Source organism: Panthera leo, chromosome D2 (genome assembly GCF_018350215.1).
Source record: "Panthera leo isolate Ple1 chromosome D2, P.leo_Ple1_pat1.1, whole genome shotgun sequence".
Taxonomy (NCBI): Eukaryota; Metazoa; Chordata; class Mammalia; order Carnivora; family Felidae; genus Panthera; species Panthera leo.
The window spans coordinates 33042611-33061214 of NC_056689.1; the positions used below are offsets into that span (position 1 = coordinate 33042611).

The 18604-nt window shown below is 42.5% G+C and overlaps 1 protein-coding gene and 1 pseudogene across 2 annotated transcripts in view; both read right to left on the reverse strand.

Moving 5' to 3' along the window:
• PLA2G12B (phospholipase A2 group XIIB) overlaps positions 1-14994 on the reverse strand; it is a 31285-nt gene extending 16291 nt beyond the window's left edge. For both annotated transcript variants that reach the window (XM_042908409.1, XM_042908408.1), the window contains exons 1-2: positions 14784-14994; positions 2791-2879 (exon numbers count right to left, since the gene is read on the reverse strand). In XM_042908409.1, coding sequence (XP_042764343.1) covers positions 2791-2879; positions 14784-14994 — 300 coding nt within the window. The remainder of the gene's footprint in view (positions 1-2790; positions 2880-14783) is intronic.
• Positions 14995-17037: 2043 nt separating this feature from the next.
• Positions 17038-18114, reverse strand: LOC122202620 (annotated as a pseudogene).
• Between the last annotated feature and the right edge of the window lie 490 nt (positions 18115-18604).

The window sequence follows — 18604 nt, forward strand, 5'->3', positions numbered from 1 at the left end:
TCTTGTGTCCCCAGCTTTGGCCAGATCCCAACCTTCACCCTGTCTGCATCTGAGCTGTCCAACTGCTGGGTGGCACGACACTCCTGTGTTTTATCTCAGGCGTGTGGCTGGGTTTCAAAATTCTAAATTTTAGAGATCTGCGTAGTGCACGGAGCTGCACTGATCCTCTGGAAGAGAGTCTCACTGCACTGTGGCCAGTGCTGGCTTGTCCCAGATATCAGCTGAGTGACTACACAGAGGTTTGGAGTTTATGGTAAAGCATGGCAGAAAGCCAGCACCAAGGCTCACTGTCCCCAGCCAGCATCTCCCTTCCTATGTTAGTGAACAGGGCAGCTCAATGGTGCTGGCTGGGTCTTTTCCCCTTGGAGAGTCTGTGTTCCCTCTCCCAAATGCACTCTTAGTTGGGGTGTGACCTAGGGGATCCTTAGGCCATGCTGTCCACTTCTGGGTCTCCACCCTCCTTCCCCACCAGAGCCTCATTAAGCCTGCCAGACATGACCCTGGCAATGGTGCTGTCCTCCAAAACTTTAGACTTTGTGCACCACTGTGTATAAAAACTTGCTGTGTTCAGCCCCTCTCATTTTTCCAGTCAATGGTTTTGGGGAAGAGTTTTTCTTGTGCAATTCCCCACACGCACTTTCATTTTTTTTTCTCTCTCTCTTTGTTTTCCTCTCACTCCTCTCTCCATGATCAGGACTCCCTCCCCATCACAGCACTCACAGCTCTTCTCTTTCTGAAATCAACTTTCTGTAGCTTCTACCTTCCATGTTGTGGCAGCTTTTTCACCTTCAGTTGCGCTTTTTTTTTTTTTTTTTTTTTTTAAGAAAGAGAGGAGAGCACAAGCTGGAGAGAGGGTCCAAGTGGGGGGGGGGGGGTGGAGAGAGAGAGAGAGAATCTTTTTAAATTTTTTTTCATATTTATTTATTTATTTATTTAGAGAGAAAGAGCGCTACTGGGGGAAGGGCAGAGAGAGAGGGAGAGAGATTTCCAAGCAAGCTCCACACTGTCTACACAGAGCCTGATGCAGAGCTTGATCTCACGAACTGTGAAATCATGACCTGAGCCAAAATCAAGAGTTGGATGCTTAACTGACTGAGCCACCCAGGTGCCCCAAGAAAGAGAATCTTAAGCAAGCTTCATGTTCAGTGCAGACCCCAATGAGGGCTCAATCCCACGACCCTGGGATCATGGCCTGAGCCAAAATCGAGGGTTGGATGCTCAGTCGACTGAGCCACCTATGCATCCCACTAGTGCATTTTTCTCTTTCAGTCCTCAGATCGATTTCTTGGATATTCAAAATGATTTGATGTTTATCTAGCTGTGTTCAAAGGATGGGTTTTGAAACCCAGCCTAGGGTCTCCCTACCTTCCACCATCTTAACTCCCAAGCCCACTTTTACATCTTTATTGAGGTTTTAATGCCACTTCTATAGCTCCTACTTGGAATCAAGTAAAGTATATTAGCCAAAAAAGGGGCTTCTCTAATATAAATATATTTTTGGAAAGATTGTCTTTCTTCTGTGTCCATACACATATTGACGGTTGTGGGCGAGGTTGGGAATACGGCTGTGCAGGTTGTACAGTGCACAAGAGTGTCATATCAAAGGGGTCACTGTCCCACAAGATATCATAGATTTGTATATTTATTAAGAAAAATGTCTAGCCAATGGCAGTCAAATTTCCTTTTCTAAGAAAAATATTAATTTCCAAGAGTGATATTAAGATAAATTTCTGACAAATGGAAGAGGAAAGGGGACCTTTTCTCAATTTGCCAAATTATGCCACATTAGTGGGCAGCTTTTGCATTAAAAGAGTAAACGTTATGCTGCTTATAAAACTATTACAAAGTAAAATCTTTTGAATCAGCAGAAAAGTGATGTTTAGCCTGATTAAGACACAATTCAAAATCATGGCTTAGATGGGAAATCCCTCTATCTACATTTTATGTAACACATCTTTTCTGAAGTAAAAAAGATAAAAGGGCCCCCAAGAGGTCTTGAAAGAAATCAGTTTATTACTTGTTTTCAGGGGAGGCCAGTAGCTTGAGAAATGGCCATTGGTGTGATGAGAAGTGTTTAGCCGGAGGCTAGATGTGTGTGTGGGGATGGGGCATGCTTGTGTGGGGGTGTGTGTGTGCAGATTACTATGATCTTAAAACTCTAAACAGAGCTGGTTTGGTGCTACCAGGCATGAGGTCAACCACTTGCAAAAGTCCTGACAATATAGCAACCAGCTCTCACTGTTCAGTGCCAATGGCTTCAGGACATCATAGGAAAGTCTCATTAATTTAAAAAAGTCACACTTGTCAGATTTCATATGAAGTTATGTTCGATCCCCTAATATTTGGCTGGTATTTGCAGTGGTGATTTTAAAGTTCACTACACAAGGTCTTATCTGAGGGACAAGTATCCTTGATAAGAGGATATTGGATACTTTCTTTGAAAATTATCTCCCTTACTCTGAATCCAATTTAAAATACTTAATTAGGGATGTCTGGGTGGCTCAGTCGGTTAAGCATCTGACTTTGGCTCTGGTCATGATCTCACAGTTCGTGAGTTTGAGCCCCACATCGGGCTCTGTGCTGACAGCTCGGAGCCTGGAGCCTGCTTCGGATTCTGTGTCTCCCTCTCTCTCTGCCCTTCCCCTGCTTGCACTCTGTCTCCTACTCTCTCTAAAAAATAAATAAACATTAAAACTATATTCCATAAATGATCACTCCCATCAGTGAGAACTCTCGGACTTGTCTTAGTTAAAACCAATCAACTAAGAAAATAATTGTGGCGGTACATACACTTTCTGGTACCTTAAGACCCAGGAAATAGGAGCTGCAGCCGTTGGGCTCCTGAGGCTTGTAGCCGGGTCTGGGCATTGGTGCCTTTCCTAGCAGGAGAAAGAGAGGAAAGAAGCAGGAAGAAATATTTAGAAATTAAACATTTGGGAACATTCATCAAATAAAAATTATCTTAAAGCATATTCAATTTTTCCTTTAAAAGTCATCATTTCTGGGGAGCCTGGGTGGCTCAGTTGGTTAAGCATCCGACTTTGGCTCAGGTCATGATCTCACAGTCTGTGAGTTGGAGCCCCGGGTCGGCTCTGTGCTGACAGCTTGGAGCCTGGAGCCTGTTTCAGATTCTGTGTCTCCCTCTCTCTGACCCTCCCCCACTCGCTTGCTTGCACTCTCTCTCTCTCTCTCTCAATAAACATTAAAAAAAATTTTTTTTTTAAGTCATCATTTCTCACCAGATATTCACATCCAAATTTGGTGGCAATGATGGTGACGACGACGATAATGTCATAAAAGGATAATAATCTTCATGCCAGGTTGGCGTTTCTCTCCTAATCTTAAAGAATTTTATGAGCATTTATTTACTAACAATTCTAATGTTTCTTAAGTGCATGACTTTGAAGGTAAGGTCCATGGAAAAATGGAACCAAAACTCAAGGTGTCTTACTCCATCCGTTGTAAGACCACACGCCATGCACAGAAAAAGCAGAACACTACCTGATCACACATTTAACAAATAAGAATTATAACAGTACCACAAAACTTTTTTCAGAATATCTTGAAGGAAATTTTGCAAGATTCCATAAATGTAGGCAAAGCATTATTGATCAAAGAGCATAGAAATAATTACCATGCAGTATGTGAGACTTTGTATCATAGAACTAAGCAGAAACCATCTGGCAGGCTTTGAATTTCTTGGTTTCTCCTACATGGCTTTTGAGTTATGTTATAATCTTTCAATTATTGAGAAAGAAATGTTGTCAATGTTAATGATGGTAGTCATCATTGGGAAAGAGAACCCTGAAGGCACCTGGGTGGGTGGCTAAGTAAGTTAAGCATCCTGACTCTTGATTTCGGCTTAGGTCATGATCTCACGGTGCCTTGAGATTGAGCCCTGCCTGAGGTTCTGCGCTGAGCATGGAGCCTACTTGAGATTCTCTCTGCTTCTCTCTCTCTCTCTCTCTCTCTCTCTCCCAAATAAAAAAATAACAATTAATTTAAAAAGGAGAGAGAGAGAGCCCTGCAGGACAATTTGGCAGTGAGCATTTTCATCCTGTTATCCAGATAAGGAAAATGGGACTAAGGGGGCGTGTGACTTGCCTAAGTCATGTATTAAGTGGGGGAAGTAGGATATAAATCCAGATTTCCTGTTTTATGTCTCCAAAGCCCATGTTCTTCTATCACAACCCTTTGCCCCTTTTTAGGAGACGCAAGACAGAGCATAAGACTGAGGAAATAAGCTAAGAATTAATCCTCAGAGTGAGGCATATAGCATTTATTTTTTCTTTCTTTTCTTTTACCTTCTCCTACAAGGTATTTTATTTTTAATTATTTGGTATTATGAAGGAAAATCAGAGAAACAAACATCCATGAGCCCACTACACAAACATAATAAATGTTAACTTAGCCAAACTTACTATACATATTTTATCTGTTTAATTGTTACAAGTACAGTTGAAGCTCCCTATGCACCCCCCTTTCTGTTTTAATTTTTAGATATTAAGTCTATGATTTAAGGACCTCCCTCCTTATTATTCTTTTTTTAACTTTTTAAAAAATGTTTATTTATATTTGAGAGAGAGAGAGAGACAGTGTTGAGTGGGGGAGGGGCAGAGAGAGATGGAGACAGAATCTGAAGTAGGTTCCAGGCTCTGAGCTGTCAGTACAGAGTCCGGCGCAAGGCTCCCACTCATGAGCCATGAGATCATGACCTGAGCCTAAGTCGGATGCTCAACCAACTGAGCCACCCAGGTGCCACTCCTTATTACTCTTAAAAATTGTTTGACTACTCTTGGACCTATAGTTTTGCAATGAATTTTAGAGTCATTTTAGTAAATTCTACAAGTGATAGTGTAGGATTTTGATTGAAAGTACATTGACTTTATAGATTAACCTGGAGATAACTGAATTTCTTATAATATTCTGTCTTCCCAAACATCGGTATAGTACAGTTTTCTATTTAGTTGGGTCTTCCTTTATGTCCTTCAATAGAGTATTCATTTTCACCATATATTTATTCTGTCTCCAACATATTGTATTATTCTGATGCTTAAACAAGATAGAATATATCATAACCCAGAATTAAAGATTATAGGGCTCATATGGTAAATCTACACTTCTCTGGAACCCACACTGCTTCTAACTTTCTGCTCTACCAGCCCTGGAATGCAACCCTGGCCCTCATGGTTCAAGATGGAGCTTCAGTCAACACATCCATATTACAAACAGCAGGATAAAAGAAGGAGTTAGAAGGGTCATAGCTCCTCTCTTTAATAAACACATTCCAAAATTAGACATCACTTCCTCTTGCTTCCCTTTGGCCAGATCTTAATCAAACAGCAATATCTACTGTCAAAAATGGGCTAGGAATTGAAGTTTTTATTCAGTGTAGGCACCATGAGCCCAGCTTAAAATTGTAGGGAGGGGTTTATTACTACGGACAAAGGGGAAGACATTAGGATACAATAAGCAGTCTCTGCCACAGTCTGTTTGGTATTTGTTTCTGTGGTAAAATGAGTGTATGAGATCATCATTCAAGATGGCACCCAGCGATCCCAGTCTCTTGGTATTCATGCCCTTGTATATTGTCCCAGGCTTGGTCTATGCGACCTAGAAAACATGGCAGAAGTGGAGGTATGTTGCTTCCAAGATGGGATTATCTATTAGCCCTAGGCAATCACTAATCAACTTTCTATCTCTGTAAATTAGCCTATTCTGGACATTTCACATAAATGAAATTATACAATATGTGGCCTTTTGTTTCTGGCTTCTTAGCATAATGTTTTCAAGGTTCATCTATGTTGTAACGTGTGTCAGAATTTCATTCTTTTTTATTGCCAAGTAAATATGATGAACATTTAGATTTTTTCCACTTTTTGGCTAATATGAAAAATGCTGCCACAAACATTTTTGTGTGGACAATATGGTTTCATTTCCCCCATAGGAATGAAACTTCTGGGTCATATGCTAACTCTGTTTAACATTTTCAGGAACTAACAGACTATTTTCCAAAGTGGTGACACAATTTTACATTCCCTACAGCAATGTATAAAGGTACTAATTTCTCCACATCCTCTCCTCTACTTGTTATAATCTGTCTTTTTTATTACAGCCATTATAATGAGTGTGAAGTGGTATTTAATGGTCATTTTGATTTGCACTTTCCTAATAACTAATTATGTTGATCATCTTTTCCTGTACTTATTGGCCACTCACATATATATCTTCTTTGCAGATATTTTGTCCCATTTTGTGGTTTGTCTTTTCACTTTCTTTCTTTTTTTTTTAACGTTTATTTATTTTTGAGACAGAGAGAGACAGAGCATGAATGGGGGAGGGGCAGAGAGAGAGGGAGACACAGAATTGGAAGCAGGCTCCAGGCTCTGAGCCATCAGCCCAGAACCCGACGCGGGGCTCGAACTCACGGACCCTGAGATCGTGACCTGAGCTGAAGTCGGACGCTTAACTGACTGAGCCACCCAGGAGCCCCTTGTCTTTTCACTTTCTTGATGGTATTTTTGAATACCCAAAGTTTTTAATTTTGATGAAGTCTATTTTCTTTTTTTTAGGTGAAATTCACATTTCCATCTTAAAGTGCACAGTTCAGTGGTGTTCAGTACATTCATAGTGTTGTGTAACCATTGTCTCTGTCTACTTCCAAAAACATTTCATCACCCTCCAAAGGAGACCAAATGTTCATTAAATAGTCATTTCCTATTCTCCCCTTTTCCCAATCCTTGGTAAGCACTAATCTACTTTTTTTAAAGATTTTTTTAAAGTAATCTCTATACCCCACATAGGGCTCAAACTCACAACGCCAAGATCAAGAGTTGCATGCTCCTCCAACTGAGCCAGCCAGGCGCCCCTCACTAATCTGCTTTCTGTCTCTAGAGATTTGCCTATTCTGGATATTTGAATAAATGGAACCATACACTATATAACCATACAATATATATGCCTTCTTTCACTTAACATAATGTTTTCATGGTTCATCTGTGTTGTAGCATGTATCAGTACTTCGTTTCACTTGATGGCTGAATAATATACCATTCTCTGAATATACCACAATTTGTTTATTCATCCATCCACTGATGGACATTTTGGTTGTTTTCATCTGTTGGCTATTGTGAAGAGTGTTGCTATGAACACTTGCGTGCAAAAATATTTGTTTGAATATCTGTTTTCAATTCTTTGGCATACATATACCTACGTGGTGGAATTGCTGGGTCATATGGTAGTTCAATGTTGAACTTCTTGAGAAATTGTCAAACTGTGTTCCACAGCAGCTGTAGCATTTTGCCTTCCCAACACAAGGGTTACAATTGCACAAGGGCTCCAATTTCTCCACATCCTCACAGTTTCACTACACTGTATCTAGATGTGGATTGTATATCCTTATCTTGATTGGAAAAATCTGAAGACCTGGTTTCTTTCACCTCGGATAATTCACAGCCACCGTCTGAATATTTTCTTTTCTTCATACTCCCTACTTTCTTCTCCTGGGGTTCTTACTACTGAATGATGAATCTTCTTAATTCTGTCCTTCGTATATCTTAACCTCTCTTTTACATTTTCCATCTTTTTTCTCTCTGTGCTGAATTTTGTCGAGCTCATCAAATCTATTTTCCATTTCACTAATTCTCTCTAGGTTCACTAATCTGCTATTTAACCCATCTGCTGTTTTTTTTCTCTCTCAAGAACTATAATTTTCACTTCTTGGAATCCAATTTGATTCTTCTTTTAAATCTATGCATTCATTTTCACCGAGTTCTGTCTTTTTATTATGTTTTCTAGTCCTTGTTTTATTTCTTTAATGATTTCAAATATTCTTTTATAATCTCCAGTCTTTGGGATACAAGTCATTTTTTTAATGTCTGCTGTCTCTCCCTCCTGATTATTTTTTCACATAGTGTATAATTTTTCAGTAAGACCTTATCTTCAGAAGGGCTTTTTTTTCCTGAAGGAATTTCTGTGCCCTGGGTCATGTACTACATATTGGTTCCTCAATTACCTTTGCTGTGGCTCTAGGAGCCTTAAGATCCTTGAGACACTAGTATTTATGTTAATTTCTCAGCTTGGGAAACTCACATCAGGCCAACTGTTTAAGTTCAGATGCTACATGTGTGAATAGAATATGTTTGGAGTAGTGATTTTTTGGTGGATGTTCTTTATTCCCCCTTTAAGTCTCAGCCCCAGGTGGATGGAAATCATCCCTGCTACTTTCTTGAAATATTGGGTAGATATTTTCTAACCCATTTTAAACAGACTGGGCAGCTCCTCGGGCTTTAAGCTTTATACAGACTGTTCAGTTCCAGATTCCCAATTCTTACAAGTGAAAGTTACTCTTTCTCTCTTTGTATGAGTATTAAAACCCATTCCTCAGCCCCTAGAGTCTACATGTGATCTTAAAAACCCCAAGGGTTTTAGCTCAGCTCCTGCTCATTACTTTAGAATTAGTGTTCCACTTCAATGGAACTTATAAGTTTCCATGTATTCCATTCTAGCTTGAGGGCGTATCTTTTCTAATGTTTTATTTTCACCTAACATTTTTTATTTATAATGGAGAAGTACTGTGCTTGTTGATGGAGTCTGCCAGCCCACCAGTAATCCCTGCATTACTTTTCAAAGTTCTTGAGAAATGTACCCTACCAATGATACCCTACTAACCTACTCTGTGTGTGTGTGTGTGTGTGTGTGTGTGTGTGTGTGTGTGCCAGAATTACTGGGAGTTGGGGAATGGGTAAAATGTATTAAGTAATGTTATTAATCAAAATACACATATGAAAATAATCATACTATGCCATAGATTAAATGTGAATTGTCTCTTGTAGGTAATATTATGGTGATTTTATTTTTTCTTTGGATTGTTCCTTTACAAATGTTCTACACATACTAGCTTTATAGAAGTCAGGAGGAACATTTTTAATGAAGAAACTAATGCATAATTTTTATGATGAAACTTACACCTTTAATAATTTTGTTGATAAAGAGCTTTTGCAGAAGACTCTGTGCAGTTTCCTGGGTTTCCCTCTACCTTTTTTGTACTTGATAACTCATAGAAGATAAAATTCTGATATCCCAGTTTGAAAGCTAATGGAACGCCAACTACAGACACTAGCCACCTGTCCTGCTGGTTATTTTTAATTTTTGTATTTATTTAATAGTTTATGATAGCTGCAGGAATTCTATCTAGGAATGAAGCTTGAAGGAAAAGTTCTAAGAAAAAAGGTCATGGTTTGAATCTGGGCAGAAATAATTTACTATATCCTCAAATTATAGCTTGAGTAGTTTTGAGTTGAGCTTAGCAATGAGTCTTTACAGTTTGATGTTTTGAGTCTGGGCATCAATAATGGACTACGCCCACAGACTAATTTTATTTTCTGATTTTGGCTATTTATAGAATTGGGAGGCTGACAACTTGATCCTCTAATTCAGGGTTCGCAAACGATGACCCAAGACCAACCCATTGCCTGTTTTTATATAACCTTCCAGCTGACAATTGTTTTTATATTTTTAAATAATTGGTGGGAGGGAGTCAAAAGAAGGATATTATTTTGTGACGTGAAAATTATATGAAGTTCAAATTTTAGTGTCTGTAAAAAAGTTTAATTAGAACACAGAAACACTCATTTATTACATATTAGACATGGCTGCTTTCACAGAAAAAAACTAGCAAAAGGTTGTTATAATCATGTTGTGAGTGTGGCTTTCTAAGCAAGGCAAACAATTCAGAAGCCATAAAGGAAAAGACTGACAGACTTGATCTTATGAAAATTAAAACCTTCCGAACAAACTGAGACACCATAAAACACGTCAGACACAAAAGACAAATGAGGGAGATTTAAGAGGAGGGTTAGACACAAAACCCAAGTTCTACCACAAGCATGCACACTGCCTCCTGGACCCAACCTTTCTTCCCTCTCAGTTTTGTCACTGAAAAGAACAATAAAAACTTCTGTGCTTTATTACCCAGATCAAGGGTTACATCTTCCCGGGAGGGTGTGTCCCTTCTCCCCACCCAGCTGGCTCCTGCAGGAGCTTTGCTCTGCTAGAGATCTACTAAGGAATCAGACTACTTTATTTGAAATGTATGTCCTTCCAGAAACACTCAAATACAGCATGAGTAACACACCAAGGGAACAAAGCAGAACTCTGACAATTTTACTGAAGCAATAAACTCTATTTCAGTTACTAAAACAGATTAAGTTACTGCAGGAGGGAGGATGACCAGCTTGTCCTGGTTTGCCTGGGACTGTCTCTGTGTTAGTACTGAAAGTCCATGTCCCAGGAATCCCCACCCCAACCCCGCCTCTCCCCTCAGCCACCAGCAGACCGGACAGTTGGTCACCCTAGCACAAGAACAATCTTTGCCTCTAAACCAGTAGCTGTTTCCTTTTTTCAAGCTATAGATCCCCTTAAGAATCTGATTAAGGATGTGAATCCTTTCCCTGGAAAAAGATACGAACTCACAGGTTCATAAAATTTTGCTCTAAGATTTTAAACAGATTAAAAGATATTTAGAGATACTTTTTTTCCTAGAACTAAACCCAAGAAGAAATTCATCATGAGGTCTTTTTTTTAATGTTTATTTATTTTTGACAGAGAGAGAGAATGAGATAGAGCACGATGGGGGGAGGGGCAGAGAGAGAGAGAGAGGGAGACACAGAATCCAAAGCAGGCTCCAGGCTCTGAGCTGTCAGCACAGAGCCTGACACAGGGCTGGAACTCACGAGCTGTGAGATCATGACCTAAGCCAAAGTCAGATGCTTAACTGACTGAGCCATCCAGGCACCTCTATCATGAGGTCTTTTTATCAAAGTATGAGTGTGGACCAGTATCTTTTTTTTTTTTTTAAGTTCTATTTATTTTGTGAGAGAGAAAGAGAGAGAGAGAGAATGCGCATGCACACGTGAGTGGGGGAGGGGCAGAGAGCGAGGGAGAGAGAGAGAATGCCAAGCAGGCTCTACACTGCCAGCAGAGAGCCCAACGCAGGGCTCCGTGTCAACGAACTGTGAGATCATGACCTGAGCCAAAATCATGACCTGAGCCCTTAACCAGCTGAGCCACCCAGGTGTCCTTGGACCAGTACTTTCAATCATAATTTACAAGACACACAAACTCTGCTGCAGAGACCCTCCTCCTTCATAAAAGCACAGAATACTTAAATTATCATTTGATGATTTCTTCCAGAAGCTGAGAAGGTATTGTCCAGCCTGTGGGATTTGTGTGTGTGTGTGTGTGTGTGTGTGTGTGTGTGTGTGTGTGTTTATGTTGAAAGAGAACTGGAAGAATCTGAATGCGTATTTAACCTGTTTACCAGGCCATATTTCTCATAACATTTATAAAACTTGTTCGGTACCTGCCGTGCTCCATACCTAGCACTAATTCTTAATTCTTATAACAACCTTGCAAGGTAGGTGTTACTAACATTTATAAACACGAGTCAACAAGAGCACCTGGGTGGCTCAGTCAGTTGAGGGTCAACTTTGGCTCAGGTCAGGAAGCTCAGGTCATAATCTCACAGTTCGTGGATTCAAGCCCTGCATCAGGCTCTGTGCTGACAGGTCAGAGCCTAGAGCCTGCTTCAGATTCTGTGTCTCCCTCTCTCTCTGCCGCTCTGCAGCTCATGCTCTCTCTCTCTTTCAAAAGTAAATACACTTAAAAAAATTTTTTTTAATTAAAAAAAAAAACATGAGTCAACAAAGGTTGAGAGAGTTAGATAACTTGCCCAAGGTCACCAGCAATGGAATTCACACACACACACACCCACTTCAAACCCATGATTTTTCCATTACTAGTATTTCTCAAAGCCTAGTTAGTTCGAGGGCCTCCCGTGCAGTTCCCGGGTCCTACCACAGACCTATTGAATCAGAATCTCTGGCAGCAGGAAGAGGAAATCTTGATCACATTAGTGCATACCCTTATAGCAGCTGTGCTGCATCTGCTACTAATACCTGCTGAATCTCATTGTATTTACAGTCTGATCCTTAACAAGTACAGATTTTATGTGTTGACATGAAAACAAGCTGCTGTAGATCTAAGAAGTGGGGAAACCAATGCTGACACAATGTTGTAGGCTACCAGGCCACAAACACACCTTCATCTGTCAGAACAACCTACAGGCTGAAGTTCTCCATGAAAGACCTATTAAAATAGTGCTCCATACACTTGGTAATCACCTGGGAAACATTAAGAACAGTGATAATCTGGGCATGTCTGGGTGGCTCAGTCAGTTAAGCGTCTGACTTCTGCTCAGGTCATGATCTCACAGTTCATGAGCTCCAGCCTAGCATCAGGCTCTGCGCTGCCAGTGCGGAGCCTGCTGGGGATTCTTTCTCTCCCTCTCTCTCTGGCCCTCCCCTGCTTGTGCTCGCTCTCTCTCTCATAATAAATAAACATTTAAAAAACACCTATAAAAAAAATTTTTTTTAAATACTGACATCTGGGTCCAGCCCATGGAGATTCTGATTGGGCACAGGAGTTTTTAAAGACCCCCAGGTGCTGGTAAGTACAGGGCCAAGATAGAGAACTATGGTTTTAAGTAGAGGTTAAGTACTTATCAAATAGAAAAAAAATTTTTTTGGTAGACTAATTGTTGCTAAATTATTTCCTCTGACAAAAGATTGTAACCTTTAAAATTGATTTTTTTTTTTCCTGAAAATGTGGTCCTGCACCAGGATCACCTGGGAACTTTTAAAAATGCAAATTCTGTGGCTCCACCCCTGACCTACCTACCTACCCAATCAGAAATGTGGTGGGGGGTGGGGAAAGATAGCAGTCTTTTTAAGCCCACTAGAGACTTCAAAGCAGAGGAGTTTGACAACCACCGCTTTGGGGATAGAGGCGTGGTGCACAAGAAGTGTACCACAAAGCAAACTGAAAAAGGACAGAGAGACCCAGTTAATTATTAGGTATTTTCTGTTCCAAAGATTGCTTGATTCATAATCAACCTGAGAAGATATTTTGTGCCGTTTGGCCATGGCCTCCAGGTTCTTGGCTCCACTAAGTTCCAAAGGTAATAAGGCTTAACCCCCTATTTTGTATGTTTTTCAGGCCCCTCCTTGCACAGGTTCTGTTTTCAGAGTGAGTGGAGTTATTTGCCTTCCAGCAATGTCTCTGTTGACTGTCCCATCCCCCACTAGTAGCTGCTGCCCCTGCCCAGGTACTTGCAACCAAAATTTGCTGAAATCTTTTAATGCTGTTTTGCCAGAGAAGAAAGAAGGTTTGACTCTTGTTTTCCTAAACAATCCCCGTGGTTATCTATTTGCTAAACCACAGACCCAAGTCTCCTATCGCCTCTAGGAAGGAAAATAGCACCTGTGTTGAAGAAATACCTGAAGTGAGTTAACCCCCTCCCTGCACCACTGATGCAAACTAGGTGAGCACAGTCCAGTGACAAGTCACCTCTGCCTTTGTCCAACCCATGTTGGCCGAAGATGGGGCCAGGAGCCCAGGTAGGCCCAGCGCAGATGGCTTTTTGCCCTAAGGGATCATCACATAGAAGATGCGACTCTTTTGTTCGCCATAACTGTATATGGTTCAAACTTTTATGCTGCAAGATTTTTGGTTCTGCCTCAAGGATTACCCATTGAGTCACTCATGGTTTGTAAGGAAGTGATGTCCCCTGCTCACAGGTAAAAAGGGAGTGAGTGAGACTGATTGGGTGAGTCCTGCAATTATGCAGCTTTTTTGTCTCTCTCTCTTTCTCTCTTTCTCAAAAGTGTTTGGAGAAAATATTTCTTAAATGTTTTCCTGCTAGGCTAGACTGACTCACCATTTCCATCTCCAATCCCATGATGAAATATTTGATAACGTAAACCATAAAACTAATGCTATATGAAACCGTGCATGCTTTCGAAAACCACTCTCCTCCCCTTTTGAAGTTACTCCTGCCTCCCAGCAGCAAGGTCCAGGGCCCCCGCTTCCTGCTGCCCTTAAATTGACTCCTAGCGTGGAGAAGGAAGAACTGACACCAGGGACAATTCCTGGCAGCTGGAAGTGCACCCTGGCTCCCACGTACCCTCTTTACAACTCAGGCAGGGTAGTGCCCTACCCGTTCACAACGGTACATCTGACGCCAGGCCTGAGGGACAGTCTGAGACCTGCTCAGGGCCTGGTCCTTGGTGGGCAGAGACAGCTGGCAGCAAGCCCTTCCTAATCCCTGAAGGCCTGCCATTGCTGATTGAGGCAGTCATACTCCGTAAGCTCTCTTAGGAGGGTCGGACACACTGATGCCCATCAGGGACTGACAGAGCTGGCAGGGAGGTGTGAACTACATTAGGAGGAAAGAAGAATCCATCTCCAAGCTTTGCACAGAGTGACTGAGGAAGCTGTTTCACCTCCCAGTAGAATTTTCTCTGAATGTTCAGCTCAAGTTTTCATCCCTAGGAACTCCTCACGAAGACCTCCTCATTTTCTCCCCGACCCCCACCCATACTTCTTGTTTCTAAGTAATGGCCTCACAACAAGCTCACTAAAATGAAGCCGTTCCCCTGGAGTAAGTTTGTTAGCAAAAATCCAGGAAACTCAGTGAAATGTGCATTTCAGATAAACAACCGATAATTTGTCAGTGTAAGTGTGTCCCAAATATTTCAAATATATTAACAAATTATTGGTTGTTTATTTGAAATGCACGTTTCACTGGGAATCCCGTATTTTTATTTGCTGAATCTGGCAAACCGACTTAGGAGGTGAATGGCAGGGAAAAGTGTGTGACAGACTGAGACCCTGCTCCCACTGTTCACAGGCCCACCAGGAAGAGAAACCGCGCATGCACTCACCGTATCGGCATCTGTACTGACAGACTCCATTTTTCCCTCCCAGCAGCTCCAGAAAGGAATCGAAGTAGCTGTTGACAGATTCAAAACTGCCCCTGATGTGCCGAAGGCCCCAGTCTGAATAGGACTCCTCTGCATCAGGGCTGGGGTCACTCCGAGCTGGGCCACCCCACAGGCTGAGCCACAAAATCAAGAAGCCAGTGGCCAGCTTCATCCTGAAGCCAGCTGGGTGCTGAGGTCTTTCCTCAAACCCCAGCCAGTGTCCCAGGAAATCCAGGTATGCAGCCTGCTGGCCAGATGTCAAGCAGGACTGGGAAGGGGGTTATCTGGAACACTCAATCTGTGTGTTCCCCAGAGGTGGACTTTAAACATAGCAATGGAGGTTGGGATGAGATCAGGGCAATTAGAAAGGGTAAAGGTTAGGCAGTGGGAGGGCCCATCTGAGGGATGGCCAGTCAGAGAGAACACTTCAAAGTGGATTCCACAGCCCTGGAGGAGGGAGATGTTGGCCAACTTGTAGGAGGCACGAGCGGTGGAGCAATTGGAATTCTGCCCCCAACCAACTCGTTAACCTATTGATCAGTTACAAATTTGGGCCTTTAGGGCTAGCCTCTTGACACAAGCTCTTGTCCCAAGATCCCAGCACCACCCCTAAGCCAGTCATCTGTGCATGGTCTCTAGGGAGATTTAGGAGGATGTATTGAGAGCTCAGGAAACCCCCAATGTCAGTGGGTTAACAATGGCACCCAGACCAATGGTCAGGATATTATCCGTGTGTTCTAAGTGTGTGTGAAGTGGGCTTTCAGATTTGGGACCCCGGCTTCTGCCTTAGTCTCTTCTTGGCTCTCGGACTCTGTCCTCCAACCCGGCAGAGTTCCTAAGTGCAGCCACACTGGTGCTGGGACATTTTTGCCTCTCTGCTTACAGCAGCGTTTTCATTTGCACTCAACAGTGTCTGATCTCTACAGATTGCCCAGAGATGGTGCTGAGGGAACTCCACTCTCCTTGTGTTGTTTTTACTCAAGCTGCTTAGAAACTAACTAAAGGTTTATCAGAAACAGAATTTGAAAGTTTAGGCTTTAAGACTGTTGACTAAGTCCAGAGTTTTGGCATCACTTTCAGTTCATACTTTGCTTTTAGCCACATGAAGAAATAAATTCCATGAGATCACTAGTCTCTATAAATGATATCTTTATGGACCAAATGAGTCATATAGGTTCTCTCTCAAAAGTCTGGCAAGCCCCATAGAAGATAATGAATTACATTTCTTCATTTTGGATAAGAAATCTTTTTGTCTAGAGACTCAGACTCCAGAAAGGGCAATGGTGAAAAAATATTTCATCATGGGGGCACCTGGGTGGCTCAGTCGGTTAAGCATCTGACTTGATCTCAGCTCAGGTCTTGATTTCAGGATTGTGAGTTCAAGTCCCGTAAGGGGCATGGAGCCTACTTAAAAAAAAAATCCTATGAACAACAATGCCACCAGTATCTTAAAGCATCTATATATTCCAAACCAGTGTATGTGTGTTTTACATCAATTCTGTGAAGTAAGGTGGATATCGTTCCTGTTTGAGAGGTGAGAAAACTGAGACAAAAAGGTGAAAGGACTCAGAAATGGACAGGCTGTCACTGGTGAAGTGGTGATCAGGGCCTGGTGCATGATTTGTGGGGCCCAGTCACAATGAAAATGGGAACATCCATGGGGCACCCCAGCACTGAGGCAGCTGGAGAAGGAGAAAGTGGGCAGAGGGAGGGGAGACGCCCACCCTCATTCCCGGCTAAATTTGTTGAGGCACGTTTTGTGGCCTAATATGTGATCTATTCTGGAGAACATTCCATGTGTACTTGAAAAGAATGTGTATTCTGCTGTTTTTAGGAGGGAATGTTCTTAATATATCTGTTAAATCCATCTGGTCCAGTGTGTCATTCAAAGCCACTGTTTGCTTTTTGATTTTCTGTTTGGATGATCTGTCCATTGATGTAAGTGGAGTTTTAAGGTCCTCTACTATTATTGTATTACTATTGATTAGTTCCCTTATGTTGTTATTAACTGCGTTATATATTTGGATGCTCCCATGTTGGACGCATAAATATTTACAATTGTTGTATATCTCCTTGTTGCATCGTCTCCTTTATTTTTGTTTCCAGGAAAGCACTAGTCTCATTTATTGAAACTTCATGGGGGCACCTCAGCACTAATCAGGCAGCTGGAGAAGGAGAAAGTAGGCAGGGGGCAGGGAGAGGCCCATCCTCATTTTCAGTCCTTGAATAATTGCTTGAAGATGGGGCTCTCATGACTCTGGGGAAAAATCTCCACCTGAGTGTTTGGGGCATACCATATGCAGGAGATGAAGCCCTTAGCCACGTGGAGCCTACATGCCACTCATTCTTGTTCGGTTTTTACCCCTTCCAGATGTAGAGCTTGCCACAAAGCATCACTGTCCAGCACAAAGCAGTCATCAGATAGCAGCAACTTGAGGGCAAAGGGACTGGAGTCAGTCACCTTAGTCAGGTTGATGTTCAGTGGCAACAGAGACCTTATACAGAGCCACAGCCTTGGCATTTGCCTGGTCAGCCATGAGGTCTTCCTCGGGATTGCCCTCCTTCAGATGAGGCGTGGGGCCCAGGACCTGGATCATCTCTACAGGCTCTTCCCCATCAGTGACAATCTCCACTTGGGCCTTGCCCTGTCGCTCACTGTCCCAGATGGCCATGTCCAGGTACCGCACCTTGCAGTGCTCCAGGATGTCGAACTTGCCACCACACCAGGCAAAGATATTCTGGCCCAGGTCCAGGATGGGGCAGTCCCCAGTGTTGAAGCTGTCTCAGTTCAGTGCCCTTTCAGTGGCATGGATGTTCTTCTTCCTCTTGATCTGGTAGAGTTTCTTGGTGGCAGCTAGAGTGGCCCCTGGGGAGGTCTTGTGAAATGCTGACTCTACTCCACCTTCCTGGTACTTGAGGCCACATGAGAAGTAGCTCATGAAGAGGTCAAACTCACTGCCTTGCACCTCTCGGTGCTGCCCCAGCCTCTCGCCAGGCAGGGTGTTGAGGTGCACGACCAGCACAGCACAGGCCCCCTGTTCATCCCAGGATGGCTGCTGTCCTATCCATAGGTGCAAGTGGGAGAGCTCCTCTGGACCGTTGTCCAGCACTAGGTAGGAGTCCCTCCAGAGGGAAGATGCCCTGGTTCTCATGTGCTACTCACTGGCTTCAGCTTCTCCACCCACCATACATGCAGGCAGGGATCCTGCACCCAGGCTGGGAATGGAGAACCAGTCTGGGGGAGGAATGTGTACATGCTGTTTCCAGTTCTGCCACCACCTTGCTCGGTAGCTCCAGCAGCCCCCTTTATTATTATGTATAGTGCTTCTTTGTTTCTTCCTGCGGACTTTGTTCTAAATTCTATTTCGTCCAACAGAATATTGCTATTCCAGCTTTCTTCTGACATCCGTTTGCGTGATTAATGTTTCTCCATCCCCTCATTTGAATCTGCATGTGTCTTTAGGTCTGAAATGAGTCTCTTGTAGGCAGCCTATAGATGGGTCTTATTTTTTTTATTTTTTTAAATGTTCTATTTATTTTTGAGAGAGAGCAAGTTGGGGAGGGGCAGAGAGAGAGGAGGATGGAGGATCCGAAGTGGGCTCTGCACCGACAGCAGTGAGCCTGATGTGGGGCTCAAACTCACGAACCCTGAGATCTTGACCTGAGCCGAAGTCAGACGCTCAACCAACTGAACCACCCAGGCGCCTAGGGTCTTGTTTTTTTAATCCACTCTGTTACCCTTTCTTTTGATTGGAGCATTTAGTCCATTTACATTATTGATA